At 43.8% G+C, this 14,886-nt stretch overlaps 2 protein-coding genes across 3 annotated transcripts in view; one reads left to right on the forward strand and one right to left on the reverse strand.

Moving 5' to 3' along the window:
• The window catches only part of LOC118290181 (1-phosphatidylinositol 4,5-bisphosphate phosphodiesterase beta-1), a 150,840-nt gene that overhangs the window by 20,745 nt on the left and 115,209 nt on the right, over positions 1-14,886 (forward strand). The window lies entirely within an intron of this gene.
• Positions 116-6,715, reverse strand: bmp2b (bone morphogenetic protein 2b). The gene is made up of 3 exons (XM_035617647.2): positions 5,801-6,715; positions 4,518-4,885; positions 116-1,383 (listed from the first exon to the last, which is right to left on the reverse strand). Exons 2-3 carry the CDS (start codon positions 4,870-4,872, stop codon positions 467-469), a joined length of 1,272 nt encoding a protein of 423 aa, XP_035473540.1. The 5' UTR covers positions 4,873-4,885; positions 5,801-6,715; the 3' UTR covers positions 116-466.

Here is a 14,886-nt window from a genome sequence, read left to right on the forward strand (position 1 = left end):
TTTCGCAGCTAATATCACTCCAGGAATTGAAACGTTCTCATTCATGCCAGCCACATGTTTTGGCCCCCAGACACAGTGAAGTGGTTCACCGTAGCTGATCTTGGAAAATTGGAAGGACCAGTTTTTTTTCACGATAAATATACATTTATTTACAAATAAAGTGGTTATAACAGAAATAAATACAAAATAAAAATCTGAGCATTATACTTCATGTGGTATTGCACCCATTTCGAAATGTACATCAGAAATACATTTTCAAAACCAGTAAAGGAATATTCCTCTGATTAAAATATTTATTTTTCCCAACTTTATGTAGACATAAATATATTCATATATAGTTTTTTTTCTTCTTCCACAATAGCTCTGTTTGTCTATCTTTCATATAAATAAACGTCTTCATTGGGAAACCGGGTGTCCATGATAACCTTTCAGTCTTTCTTTCCCACTCTCCCTCTCTATCCATCGCTCACCGGCAGCCACATCCCTCCACCACCATGTCCTGGTAGTTTTTCAGGATGACCTTCTCATATTCATCCAAGTACAGCAGGGAGATGGGGCTGAGGTCAGTGGGAACACAACAGGCTCTGGGGATGTTTGAGTTGACTGAGTTGACCAGCGTCTGCACAATGGCATGATTGGTAGAATTGAGGTGGTCTGCTAGGGGGAACGGACATTCCCCGTGGCAATAAAAGGCGTGGTAACCAGGGGGTGCCACTATCCACTCATTCCACCCCACATCACTGAAGTCCACATACAGGGCATGCCTCTTGCAGCTTGCCTTTGCTTGCTGTTGCTTTCTGCGCTGTTTGCGGAGAGCTGCTTGACGTTTTTCTCGTGTGTGTAGTACAGAGTCCCCACGGCCGTCGTGGCCGTACGTCACCAGCAAGGGTCGAGCCTGAGGCCATGAGTCCTGGTCCTGGTGCAGGGACCGGCTCACCCTGACATGCTTACTGCGCCTCTGGGCATGCTCCCCATCCATCTCCGCTTCCCCTGGGTGAAGTACCTCCACCATGAAGCCATGGTTGTGGCCTTTGCCGGCAGTCCACTGAGATACAGCCGGGCTGACATCAAAGCTCTCCCAGCGGCTTAAAGAGTCTTGCACTAGCCGAGTGTCTAGCAAACGTGCGAGAGGTTCCCCACCATGAGATGCAGGAACTCCGAATAGCTCATAAATGTTGATACGGTGTAAGCCACCAGCAGGACCACTGTCACTAGTGCTGCTGTTTCTGGAGCTGTTGTTCGGGGTTGCTGCTCCCATGACCTGATCCCTGTAGATGCGAAGCTCTGCAGAGTTGATTAGCTCCTCGTCAGGGATAGAAGTGAGGTTGAAGTAGAACTGCTGGGTTGTTTTGCCTTTCAGGCTGGCTAGGGCCTCCATCGACTCTACAAAGGAGAGAAGAGAGGCGAACATATTGTAAGATGATTGGAGTGTGAAAAGCATGCTATGGATGAAACAAAGGATTTATGCATGGTACAAGACTTGGAAGCAACATGAGGGATTAGAGCCTAGTCGGTTTCATGGTTCCCCTGTGAGCCGGGAAAGATTGGAAAGTATGAAAGGATGGTTTCCCACATGGTTTCTTTTTCTCCCTCTCACTCACACACACAACTCAGCCAACTCTGCAGTCAGCCAAGCTGCCACGTGGTTATAGTGAGTGGGTGTGGGCCATTGTCATGCAGGCATGACACACACATCAACACTTTGCATGTTTGACTGAGTAATAGTAGACAAATTCTCATGGCGATGTAATACCACCATTTGTGTCATGCTCATAAATTTACCTTGGTTAAATTACATCTATTGATAAGATCAAATTCGATGTGAATTGGCTGCTGCATATAATTCCCATCAGTGCACATGGAAATAAGCTGTACCCTATTACGACGTGTCATCAATGATCTTTATGAACAAAAGAGTCAAATGGAAGTCAATTTAAAATGGATTAGATAAACGCGAAGATTCAGTAAATGCCAACTGTTGAATTAACTTTTACAGGACAATCCATGAATAAAGTCACACATAAAAGTCGTGTTAAAAGCTGTTACATAAAAGAAGACATGGGATAGTATTAATGTCTAAGTTCTGGAGAAAATCTATAAACCTCAAAGAAAAATGTGATTACATAAAGTTTGATATTAACAGTTTGAACTATTAACAGTTCAAAGCTGGGAAATGTTATCCCCCCGAAAGTGCATCTCAGACATCTGTCCCGAGAATGACAGAAATCTAAGTAGAAGCTGCAATTTTCTTTAATGCAGCCCCACTTTGAACTCTTACTTTATGAAGATCATAGATGATGTGTAGACACACTTTTTAAAAATCTTTTTTGGTGTGGTAACATAAACACAAACTTTGAACTCTGCGCTTTTTCAAAGGAGGCATTTAGGAAATTCCACCTTCTCATCCTAAACCTCTCTCCAGAGGCACAAAGACCTCAATTAGGCCTATCACTCCTCATTTGGTGTGGGAAAGCCCCCTGTCTCTCGTTCCCTCTCGTCTGTCCCCAATCCCCCTCTTTCTTCCCTTCCCTCGCCTCCCAAATCTCCTTCTCCCTCTGTTCCCGTTAGCCCCAAATCCTCTTTTCATTTTGCCTCCTTCTGTCACTCGTTTCTCTGTTTCTTTCTGCAGGAGGGCTCTCACTCTCTCCCCTTCTGTCTCTCCTTAGAACAACGGCTGCGGGAACAAGTTTAGACTTGACAAAAACGTGTGAACCACAGACATGAGTGTATCAACATTCCTAATTTCTTTTTGCGCGCCATGCCAAAACAAAAGATAAAGGCTAATGTTGGGTCATCCATCACAGACCTGTTTCTGGCAGCCACTTCCTGTGTAATAGTGGAAATGTTCTATTTGGCATGGAAAACTGTCATTTCTGAAAACCGATAGCAGTGAAACTAATTATCTGAGTGAAATTAATATCAGCAGGGAGATGTGATGAATGATCCGAGCTGTTGGCTTTGATGTGTTGAACCTACATCTGTAGATACACGCGCGGAGGGGCCAACAATTTCACATCTCCGCTGACAAAGACGAACAACTCTGCGGCTCTGTCAGCACAAGATGAAAGGGCCACGGGGGAACGCGCGTTAACGCCGTCTGAACACATTTGGAGCGACCAGTGGTGTCGAGGTGTGTGCGCCGGCCCGGGTGCAGAGGTTTCCAGTAGTGGGCAGGGAGCAGTCACTCCGCCTGGCTGCCCCCGGGCCAGGCTTGTTTGTAGTGTGTCAATGTAACCACTGGGTGTCATTGCACTCAGGCCTCTGGAGAGCACCCAAGCAACCACTCAGCCACCCCTCTGACTCACCCCTGATGGAAACTTCCCCACTCAAACACTTCAGACTCTGTATAAGAACTTTGTGCAGAGCCCCTATGGACGCAGTAACTTGTATGTGGTAAAAACTAGAACAGAGGCCGCAGGAAATTAAATGGTTGATACAGTTAGTGTGTATGTTTAACAGTAAATGTTGTAACCTTTTTTAATCATACATGAATCATTTCAATATTATGAATAATTGCACCACTGGAGCTTAGCGGTTTGACTTTATATATATCATTAGTTGTGTTTAAATGTCAGCTGTTGGATTATTTAAGACAGTTTAGAACAACCCACTTCATTAGGAACAGCAAATGAAAAATTGCTCTTGGCTAACTGTGGCACATATACAGCAGTGTTTATTAATTTGTGCGCACCCAAATACATTGTATAAACACACAGTGTATGACTGGTGAACTAATGCACTTTACCCAGGGCCTTATAAACCTTGTGTGTTTGTGAGCAGCATATGTTGCCTGGGACATAAAACGCAACTAAACTGAATTCAACAATCGGCGGGTGTCCAGCGTATAAAGTAAGCGAGCCATATTGGTGTTATTGGAACGTGCGTAATGGCGCACAGCGCGGACAGGGAGAGAGGGGTGATTTGGAAAGGATACGGAGCGCGAGCCCTCCTCCGCCCCTTCACCGCGGACTCATTTATGTCCTGTTAAAAAGAAAATGACTCCGTATTCAGTCTGACACGATGACTTTGTCATAACGCGTGTTGGTGTAATGTCATGTCGTGTGTTGTTGGAGTAACGGGGTGATGACTATCACCTGCGCGGAGGCACACCGCTCTTTACCCTGCGCCTGCGGTGCGTGTCTGGAAAAACTGTTTTCGGAGCCCACGCAAACACCATCAATTATTAAGAAACCAACTTCCCCAGGGATACCGCCGCCCCTTGGTGTGTCTGAGGGCTGTGACAGCTCCGCCGGGGGATTGTGTGGTCAGAGGTGGCACCGCTGCGTATATGACAGTTAGTTGGGGCTAATTGTGCAGGAGACGCTCGTCTTTTAAGCAGTAACCCCGAACTTATTCGAGAGTCACGAATAACTCGGACGCGTGTCACCTGTAAATGACTAACCGTGCCTAAGACCGTGAAGACGGCCGTTGAGTCATGTTTAAATATGGGTTCGGCGTGTCTGAGAGAGCCGGGGAGCGCTCCGGCTGACAGGTAAAGGTATGTCACTAATACATACCTTCGTGGTGAAAGCTTCTAATCGTGTTGGCCTTGCTGGCGGCTCTGTCCGCGTGCTTGCCCATGCTCTTGGGCCGTTTCGCGCTGTGGTCCCCGTTCGCCGAGTGCATGCGGTAGAGGTCCACCATGTACTGCGGCACCACGGCTTGCTTGCTCGGCGTCGGCCTGCGCCTCAGTCCGAACATGTTGAGCAGCCGCAGCTCGAACTCGTTGAGGAAGCTCTCCGACCGCTCCGGGCTCTGCTTCCCGGACTCGCTGTATTTCCTCCGGCCGACCTCGGGGATGAGTCCCGTGGCACCTTCCAGCATGACCTGAGCGAGCAGCAGTACCATGAGAGAGCGGACCACGGCGACCATGATCAGTCAGTCCCTGTGTGGAGAAAGTTGGCTTCTGTCAATACACTGGCGCTGAGGTATTGACATGGGGTGGACACGGCAGAGGACTTCACTGCAGCATTCCCCGGAGTGTGTGTGCGCAATTCCCCCCATACAGGAGGAATGAGTGAAGGAGAGCAGGTTCAAAAGGGAAGACACCTCTTCACTTTGAAGTGCCACAAAAAAGGGGGGCTGTGAATCAGCAAGCCCGCCGGCAATGTAGCGCGTCTAACTGCAGCAGAAGATTGATCTTAGCATGACCAGGAACATGAACATATCAAGGTGTGGAAGCTATGAAAGAGAAGAACAAAAAAAAAGGGGGGGGGGGGGGGTTGACAAGAAAGACAAATCAAAGAAAGTTGCGCGTCAGACTGCAGACAAAAAGACTCCCAGTTAGAAAAGATAAGAACTTGTGTTTGGTGAAATGATATGAAAGGAATTGGGATATTCAGGCGTGCAATATGGTCTGGGGGGGGGGGAGCTCAAGAAGCATGAAAGAGTGAAGCGAGGAAAAAAAAGAGCAGGAATAGAGAGCAGCGGGAGACGCGCACAGACGCAGAGGCTTTGACGCTCGTGTGTAATCACAGGGGCTAGAGTCACTTCAAGAGGCTCGCAGGTGTTAGATCTGATGTAGCCCGGGACAGGGACATCAAAAACTCACTATCAGTTGAGTATCACAGTCTATATCCAAAGACACAACTTTTTGAACTATGATCTTTTTCTTTTCATACCGAATCCCCCGAGGTTCAAGATGGGAACACTTTAACTTTTACGCACACAACCCTTGAGCCTATATAGTGGGTAAACGGTCCCCTTCTCCATTAAGCAGGTTATTTTATACATGCTGAGATTTCTATTCAACTCTAGCTTCTTGGGAATACTTTAATAAAAACAATCAGCCTTATTTTACCTGACGAGGAAGCGCTGTGTCTGGTCGTCGTTCCACCTTTGGGCTCCGATAAATTCCACATTAATTCGTGTTTAATCCACGCTGCTTCGTCTTGGGGGACCAAAAACAGCCCATGCCTGTCGCCGATCGCCTCACGCACATATTCTCTTCAGCTGCTTGTTCGGGTTACAGGTCTTGGTTGGTGCGGACGGGGACGGGGGGATATGTTAAGTCTATGAGGAAGCGGGCTCGCGAAGGCAGGACCGATCTAAGTTTAAAGCATCTTGGCTGAACATCTCCAGACGAGAACACGTCGCATGGACAAAAAAGTTGTGCGTCGCTGGCTTGTGGGAGAGAAATACGCGCACTGGAGCGTCGCTGCTGCGAGTCGGGGAGCGCGTCACCTCGCCTCTCTGCGCCACTGTGGACTGCTTCAATGGATTTGGTGCCTTCTCTTCCCCCAGCGACTCTTTTTGTCGTACAGTGATGTCACCAAGGGGCTGTCAATCATTCGTCCACCATGAAGCACCTCCTGCGGACCACTAACCCGGAGGGCTGCAGACTTTTTTTCCATATCTAATGCAGTCAAACAAGCTGTGTGCTTAGAGCCAGGGAACCCCGTTTGGATAAGATTTGGTCAAAGACACCCTCACAAGAACAAGTTGTTTTGTGATCACCTGGGTCAGTGTGAAAACTATATTAGAGGATCACTTTTTGCAATTTGCAATTTTACATTACAGTAAAACCTTAAATATGGATTTAGGTGCTGGGGACCCTGCTTAATTCTTGTGCCTTCCCTTCAAACTTTTAAGAAACTTTAGCATATATATATATATATATTTTTTAAATTGCTATCCTTATTACAAACTACACTGTTTTTCTGGCATCTGTACATTTCCTGTAAATTCACAGCATTAAAAATAGCTGTTAAGTCAAACAGTTTAACCCATACTGTTGCTTTTAGTTGTTTGTTTGTGGGGTGATTTTCCATAAATAGGAATAGCAATTGCCTATTTGCTTCATACTTTTAAATAACATCAAAATCGCCATGTTGCATGTCCTTAGCTGCAATGTTCATATGAATTTGACCACATGGAACAAAAGTCATGTCCACTAATGCTTTTTTATAAACAGATAAGTGCCGTTAATGGCAGGATCAAACATTTAGATTTCGGAATAAGGCTAATGGATAATGACACTACAGTGTGTTGCTTTTGTGGTTTTAGATTAGACCCTGCGGAGGAACTATCATATCCTCGTGTTGAAGTTCACTGTGTGTTTGTGTGTGTGTGTGTGTGTGTGTGTGTGTGTGTGGGTGCTTGTTCATGTGTGTCTGACATCGGAGTGGATTTATTCATGCTTCCTCCTGGCTGGATTAATCTTTTCATTTCAGTCCAATTCACAGCACTTTATCAAAATATCAGTGGCAGATTTTGGCAGCATGTATCGGTGTCATATATCTACAATCCTGTGTGAGAGCAAAGTGAGGTAGTCTCAACAGAAACCCCATCAATTTCCCGGGAGGGCAATTTTTCCCCCCCTCTTACTTTTGGTTAAACTCTACATTTTGAAAGAGGCTGCTAGGTCAGATACAACTGGTGTATATCGCATATTTTTTTAACATGTGTAAAATATTTTTGATCTATGTGGAACGATTCATCCAAGCTTGGGAGAGTCCCTGCTGCATTTGTACAGTGCGAGCTCTCCGGGGCACAGAGGGGTGAGAGAAACTTTGCTGCGTTGTTCTTCGCCTGTGGGGTGTAGTCAAAATCATTAACGGTTGGGTCATTTCCATAAGAAAAGCCCCCTCTGATTCCCTCTACTGACCTCCATTAGGTGATGATGGTGGAGCAGGCGGCTGTGTTTTAGGCTAAGCACTGGGCCTGTTTTCTTCGCAGAGATGGCAATAGATTAAATCCCGCAGAGATCACAAGATATCTTTGTTTCCTTTCAGGACAATAACATTTTATGAGGGATAATCCCAGATCACCCACTTAGCAATTAAAATACAGAGAGGCCTGTAGGTGCATGCCATTACCTGACTGACACCAACACTGTTTCTCGGCCTTCCCCTTCGATGGATCCACAAACACTTAATTGTATATATAGTTTTGGTGAATTGCTTATTAAGTTTATTTTTCTTTCTATTAAACTTGCTATTAAAGGTGATGCAGGGTCATATTATTTTTTTTCTTCCCCCCCAAATTAATCTATTACACTCCACTTCATTGCGTTTTTAAAATCTTCCCCATCATTCATGAAGTCAGCGTGTGGGAGTTGATTCAGTAATTCTTGTTGATTCATGCATGCTACTTTAGTTTTGCCCTGTTGTGATGTTAATGTCAGCAGTGATAGTCAAGGCTCTGCTATTGTGAAAACACCGAACCTAGTGCTCTAAACTCAAACCCATGTAAAAGCTGCTCGGCATTTAGATGCTGTAGATCGGGGGGATAAGGCCTCAGACAGTTTGCTGTGAGTGTCTTTAATTACCTGAGAGGATTAGAAAGAGAGGGCTTCATGTGATGCTTTATCGCTCCTTTTCTTTCTGTGTATATATGTGTGTGTGTGATTTTAACTAGTGGGCATACTAAAGTGCGTGCGTTTTGTGTGCATGTACATGCCTTTAACCCTTTATATGTGTGTGTGTGTGTTGGCACAGCTTGTGTCAGGCCACGCATCAAGGAATGTGTCTAGCCAAGGCTGCTGAGGGACTTGATCAGTGACGGCTAGAGTGGCTTGAGAAGATCATGCGGCTTTTGATACCGTATATATCATTGTTTTTGAGCCAGATACATCACGCTTATCTAATCGCTGCCGCTGATCCAATTACATGCTGATTGAAAGGACAACATCACAGAGCCAAACCCTGGCGGGGCACGAGAGGGCAGGTAGAGATATGCTATCTGAAACAGAAATGAACGACCTGCTGAGGAGGGCCTCGGAGAGGTTAAAATGTGACCCGGGCCAGACAGCGTAACCCGGCGCAACCACCGCCATCATCACCGTCATTATTTACTTCTAGCACACTATTGTTTGTTCGTGATAGCAGTGAACTAGTCTCTGAATGCTGCAGTGTAAACCTCAAGGTCAAGGCATTTGATACGTAGTATAAGACAGAAGAACCACTCAGCCCATCAGGACAGTGGTTTACAAACTTTTCTTTCCGGCGATGTTTTTAGATGCTCTTTACTGTGTTGACCCAGAGCTTATAGGAAGAGGAAACATCCCTCAAGTGAAAACGCAGTTTTGTCCAAACAAGCAGATACACTGTTCAGAGCTTCCCACACTCGTGTTTAATGTCCATTCCAGAAAATGTCTCGAGCATACAGTATGGTTTTATGGACCCTGTTTCAGTGAATTTGTTTTAACCATAAACAGGAGCTTGAAGAATAAATAAGAGATATTTCCTCAAAAGTAACATTAAGCCTTTTTGGTTTGCAGGAGAGAAGAAGGTTATCAATTTTAGTGAGAATCCTTAGCTGCCAGACAGGTTGTAATCCTCTTTCCATTTAAAAGTCTCCTGTGACCCACAGGTGGGTTGAAAACAATTAATTAGAGCATCTGTTCATCCTCTCAATAATTATTTCGCCACAGACTATAGTTATCAGCTTAAACTTCATTTTGTCCAAGCGCTAAGGACAAACGGCACTAGTCTCTAAATCCGACCCCCGAGGCCTCAAAGTCTGTGCTTAGGAACAACAAAACCGAAATTTCTCAGGCCACTGAACCCTCTGTCATGAATCACTCTACTGTGTCCCATCTGTAGTTACTGTTTGACTCTCTCTTTTCCTTTCATGTCATTTTCTGACCCATGTCATCATAATTTAGTGTCCGTCTTTGACAAGCGAAAGACAATATGAGGCTAAAAGTGAGGATAGTGGCACTAGATCTAGCATTATGAACCCATAGACCCACACCTTCGGTAATCATCTGAAAGTCAGATTTCTCCGTTGGTACAGCATGTTCCATTCATCAGTCATCTTCAGTAACCAAAATAATAATATGCACTATCATGACCACTATAGTGTACTTTAGCTGCAGCTAATAGATGTATCTTTTTCTTGAATGGAAACTCCCTCAAGGGAGAACAATGTGCAATACATAACACTTAGGGCAAAAGCATAATGAATCTATTCAAGGGGGAATGTTTGAGGTTATTTGAGGGAGATTAAGATAGTATGTGTTTCGTTGTTTTAATACCGACATCCTGAGGAGGAGAAGAAGACATGGTTTGTTGTCCCCTGCCCACCAGGGTCCTGTCCATGCTCCTTGCTTTGCGTGCCACAGTATGTGCACCGTGTGTGTGTGGGTGTGTGTCTTCCGTGTACACATGTTGTGCTGGATGTGGATGGCGCAGCCTTCTCTTGTCATCACGTACATTCCAGGAGTCAGGGGGCAGACAAAGCCCTGAGATGACACTGCAGATCCAACTATTAGCCTTTCACCTGCTGTTAACAGCAACTTGGCTAGACAGAGAGCTCGCATTCCTCCGCCTTGAGCCAGCTGTATTCCTGACATACAGTAACATGCCTACAAGGAGATAATCTCCAGAGATGGCGCTCGAAAAAACCAGGGAACAATTTGTTGCAGTGACTCACCTCTAATTCCACGCTGCTGCAAAGATGTCTTTTTAATTTGGAAACCAATAAAATCTTCATCAATCCACATGTGTTTGACAGCAGAAGCGCGACTGCTGGGTTGGTTGGTCCCAAAATGGAAACCCACCAAGGTCAGAGACGGCCAGCTCGAAAGCCAGAGTCAATATTTATGGATACTGAACATGTGGCACACTTCTCTACCCACTAATTTGAGCAACAAGTCCACCTCCAGATTATATGGGACCTCAGAGATCACAAGAGAGGGTCCAAACCTCGCTCGCATGTTTCAAATATTGAGAAGTATGTTGAGGTCGGTTGCTGACTAGAAGCTGCACATAATTGGCACACTGTTTATTTGTTTTTGTTTTAATTTCCTGTGTAAATAGGGGACAAGGGAGCTTTGATCAGACAGTGAGGGTTGCTCCTTGATCCCGATATGCAGTTTGTAATTATCACTATCAATAGTGTAGGGTTGTTATTATCACATTCATTGTGGATTTACTTTGGTTAAAAACAATAAAGGAGAATTAGAATATCAAAAAAATGTACACATTGACATTGACTTTATTTACAAGACACTTTGCCATCGAAAAAAGCTTCTCCTTACGTCTCATTCATACTCCCACAATGAACAATGTGAAAAACAGTTTGATGCTTTTGACTATTTAACAGTACTATCACTGCACAGCTATAAAATCAGTTTACCAGTAGGAAACGTTTAGCCCTGCGCAGATCTCACACTTAAACAACTTACAATAGGAATCATATAAACACATGCTCCATTTGGCCAACTGGTTGGGATGAGAGGCAGCTACTTCCATTTTGGAGCGAAAGAGGGACATAAATACAGGGATCTGCCCTTTGAATGCAGCTCCACTCATAAAGACACCACGCGTCACTCAATTATATGTCTGCCTGATTAGAAGGTTGGGCTACGTAAACAGCCAGCGTCAAGATTTACATCTTACTGCTTAAGCACAAGCAGCTGTTTACAGGCCGGGGGAAGGAAGGAAAACACTTAGCAAGTATCTGTACATGAGAGAGAACAGGGAGCCGACACATCTCCAATGAAGATGGCTTCAATTAATAGTTGTTTATGTAGATCTAATGGAATGTTTGGCAGGAGTAGTTGATTGCTTTTATCCTCTAAATGCTAATGATTCTGAGTTTTAAACACGTTAATATGTGTGTGCAGTTAAGTTAAACTGCAGGTTCAGGAAACCAAAAAGACAAAAAGAAACATTGTGATAGAAGTGTTGTAACCTTCACAGGCAAACCCAGACTGACAGCATTTTCAACCACTCGCTGGATGAAAGAACAACGCTCTTCATATATATGTATCATCTGCAGTGTTTAGCCATAAGAAATTACATATTCTTCAGCTTCAAGCATTCTTCACTTTCACCAAAACCCTTTGCCAAATACTAAACACGAGATTAAAACCATTGCATGACGTAAAAAGTTGCCTGACACTGTGGGTTTTATCAATTGTGAGATACTGAGAAGGTTAGACAAAGCTGAGCCACTTATATCAAACAGAGCAAGGTCAGTCAATCCGTTTCTTGGGGTAAATATTCACAAAGATATATCAAACACTGGAAGCATTAAATTCAACAGTAAGCTCTCAGTTGTGTAGTTAAAGCTAATTTATCATCGCGTTGGACTTGATGGTATTTTCTCTCTCCTGCTCGTTTGTAAGGCAGCGTCTTAAGAAGTGAAAGAGATTCATCCACGTCAGTTAAAGCTGTTTGGGTCAATGGATAAGAAAGAAAAAAACAATAGAATGCCTAGTTCATATCAGGGTGAAGCTGTAACTAAATGATTGGCCTTCGTCATAGCAAAAAAAACAAGATGCCCTTAAGAATTGTTCAGATGCTAGAGTTTAAAACAGGATCTGATGTTTTACATCTAGTTCGTCATGCAAGCTTAAAATGTGATTATACTGTAAATCAATTTGTGTTTACAGCTTGTTTCCAGTGCCCCCAAGCGGCCAACAAGAATAATCAATGGAGGTTTACGGGCAAGATGAGAGACCGGTTGTTCACTACTATGCTACACTGGCAGTGTTAGCAACCTTATAGGAGATAATGTCATGTTATCACATGCTGGCAATGCTGCGGGATAATCTTATATCCAAACCTGTTTATCGTCTTCAAGACTTTTCTATTAAATTTTGTCACTTCTGAGATAGATAATGTACAAATTGTAATCCATATGTTGACAAACTGGTTTGCAAAAAGAAAAATCTAATCAAACTCATCAATATTTTTTCCCCTTGATTCGAACTGATACGTTATTACCACTGTGTATTGCCACTGTGGCGAGAGAGAGAGGAAAATACAGCAACATACAAATATAGAGCTACAGCTGTAGCAAAATGCAAACCTTGGCTTTCACGTGGTTGAAGTTAGTCTGACACAAACCCATTTCAATGTCACGTCGCATTATCATGGTGTTGTGCTGAGTCTGGGCCCAGCCATAAAGCCTGCAGGGAGCAGAACTGCAGGGCTGTCTGACAGGGGGAGAGAGGAGGCTAGTAGGCTATAGGGAGGACCTGATTGTACTCTGGCATCCACAGAATGACATTATAGCTGTGTGGTTTCATGATAATAATAATCTTCAGAGCAGCTGTGTAAACATTTAACTGACATCCACTCCCTGGACATGCAGTATGTATCTTTAACTTCTACTAGGCCCAGTCTGATGCAACTACTCATATCTCCGCCCATCTCTCTCTCTCTCCCTCTCTCTCTGTCTGCTTGAGATACATGATCCATGTTGGTATTTGCTGTAAATGTCAATGAAAAATGAATGTTTCCATCATATTAAGCTTTCAACATTTGAAAGGAAAGCACATCATGTTACGAGTACACGCTTAGGGGGATGATTTATTGCGTGGACCCGCAAGGAGCTGCAACAGTTGTCAGTCTCTTTTTCTCTTTTTCTTCCACTTTGAAAAACCGGGAAACAGTTTTCAAAAAAATAGGGACTCGGAAGAGGCCGGTAAATTTAGATAAACCCTTGCACTGGCCCCTCACAGTGTAGCCTATTTCCTGGTAACATTTGTCTCAATTCGTGGCAGTTTGTGTAAATATTTAGGCCACTAAACTAACTGTTCTGTATACAGTAAGCCCCCCAATCTTCCCTGGAATGTGATTTAATTGGCGGTTTCCTCTGTTTATCCTGTTTATATGGTTATGGGTGAGCTTATTGTAATGAATAATCAGGTAGATAAGATGTGGCCTTAAATTAAATGTCCCCCTTAAAGGAAATCAAATGAAGGTTAATACCCGTTTCGTGCCCCCTGTCTGTAATTCACGCTCTCTCATCACATGCCAGATTACCATTATGTGTCATTTGTAATACAATAAACAGACTCCAGATGGCTTGGATTCTCTTGAATATACACAGAGCAACAGAAGCTATGGGGAACGCTGCTGTATTTTGGTGTGGAGTCACTTTGCATCAGGCGGTCAGGCCGACTCTCTTTCATTGGCTGGCGTATCAGATGCTGAAAAACTACGCAACAGGTCAAAAGTTTTACGACAGCCCCGTTTTTCAAGACTTTATTTCAAAAGCAGATCAAAACCAGTGAATAACCTTAAATGGTACAAAGGAAAGTGATAAACTGCCAAATGTAGAAAGGAAAGGTGAGGTTATCAAAAAACCAACTTGAAAGTTTATACAAACATTTCCTGGGTGTCCTAGCTTTTGTTCTTTACTTAAAAACCATCTGTCTGTACAAAGTCAGTGTTGGAACAAATAATGTTACTACATCCTCTGATGCATTATTAGGACAATACTATACTGCTGGATGTAGTGACAGACTGGTCGGTCAGGGGTTCATCCTACATGACCCAAAATATTCGAAAAAAAGGATGAGACAGTGGCTTCAGATGATTGTTAGGATTCGGAGAAACTGGACAGTGGGTGAAATCCATTTGTGGGAGCTTCTGCACCAGCGTTGTGACAAAGCTTTTCTGTTGATGGATTCAGAATGGAAGATTATATTTAATTCAGCAACAAGATTCCTCATTTTTAAAATCTCAATTTGTTTATCTGTTCTATCCTTCGATTTCAGAAACACTGAAACATTGAAGATTAGCGTGTGTTTTGTCAGTAACAATGTGAGTTACAATGAGAGTCGATGACTAAGCTTGAAAAACTGCAGCCATAATCATAGGTTTTTTTCGGCACTCTTCCTCCTCGATGTTTACATTTATCCGTCAGGCAGTGTCGTGGGCCATATGAAAGTAGTTCCCTTGTTCCTTACACATCTTTGACATTGTGCAGTAGAGCAGGCAATGTAAACAGAAGGCAAGAAATTAAGAGTTTCTGATCTCCCAATTCATCTTGGCTCTGGCCTTGTCATTGCAAGCTGTGCTTTTTATATCCGCATGGTGGAGTTTCACCATAGCACCACAAACAGACATGTGTGAAGGCTGGTTCTTTTCCAAAGCACACTAAAAACATTTGCATGACATATGAGGTGTCAGCTGCTGACATACC

Source organism: Scophthalmus maximus, chromosome 18 (genome assembly GCF_022379125.1).
Source record: "Scophthalmus maximus strain ysfricsl-2021 chromosome 18, ASM2237912v1, whole genome shotgun sequence".
Lineage (NCBI taxonomy): Eukaryota > Metazoa > Chordata > Actinopteri > Pleuronectiformes > Scophthalmidae > Scophthalmus > Scophthalmus maximus.

Coding starts and splice junctions, on each gene's coding strand:
- bmp2b (XM_035617647.2), bottom strand. CDS start 4,872: ATGGTCGCCGTGGTCCGCTCTCTCATGGTACTGCTGCTCGCTCAGGTC. Junction 1,384..4,517: donor TAGAAGCTTTCACCACGAAG/GTATGTATTAGT, acceptor TCTCCTTTGTAG/AGTCGATGGAGGCCCTAGCC.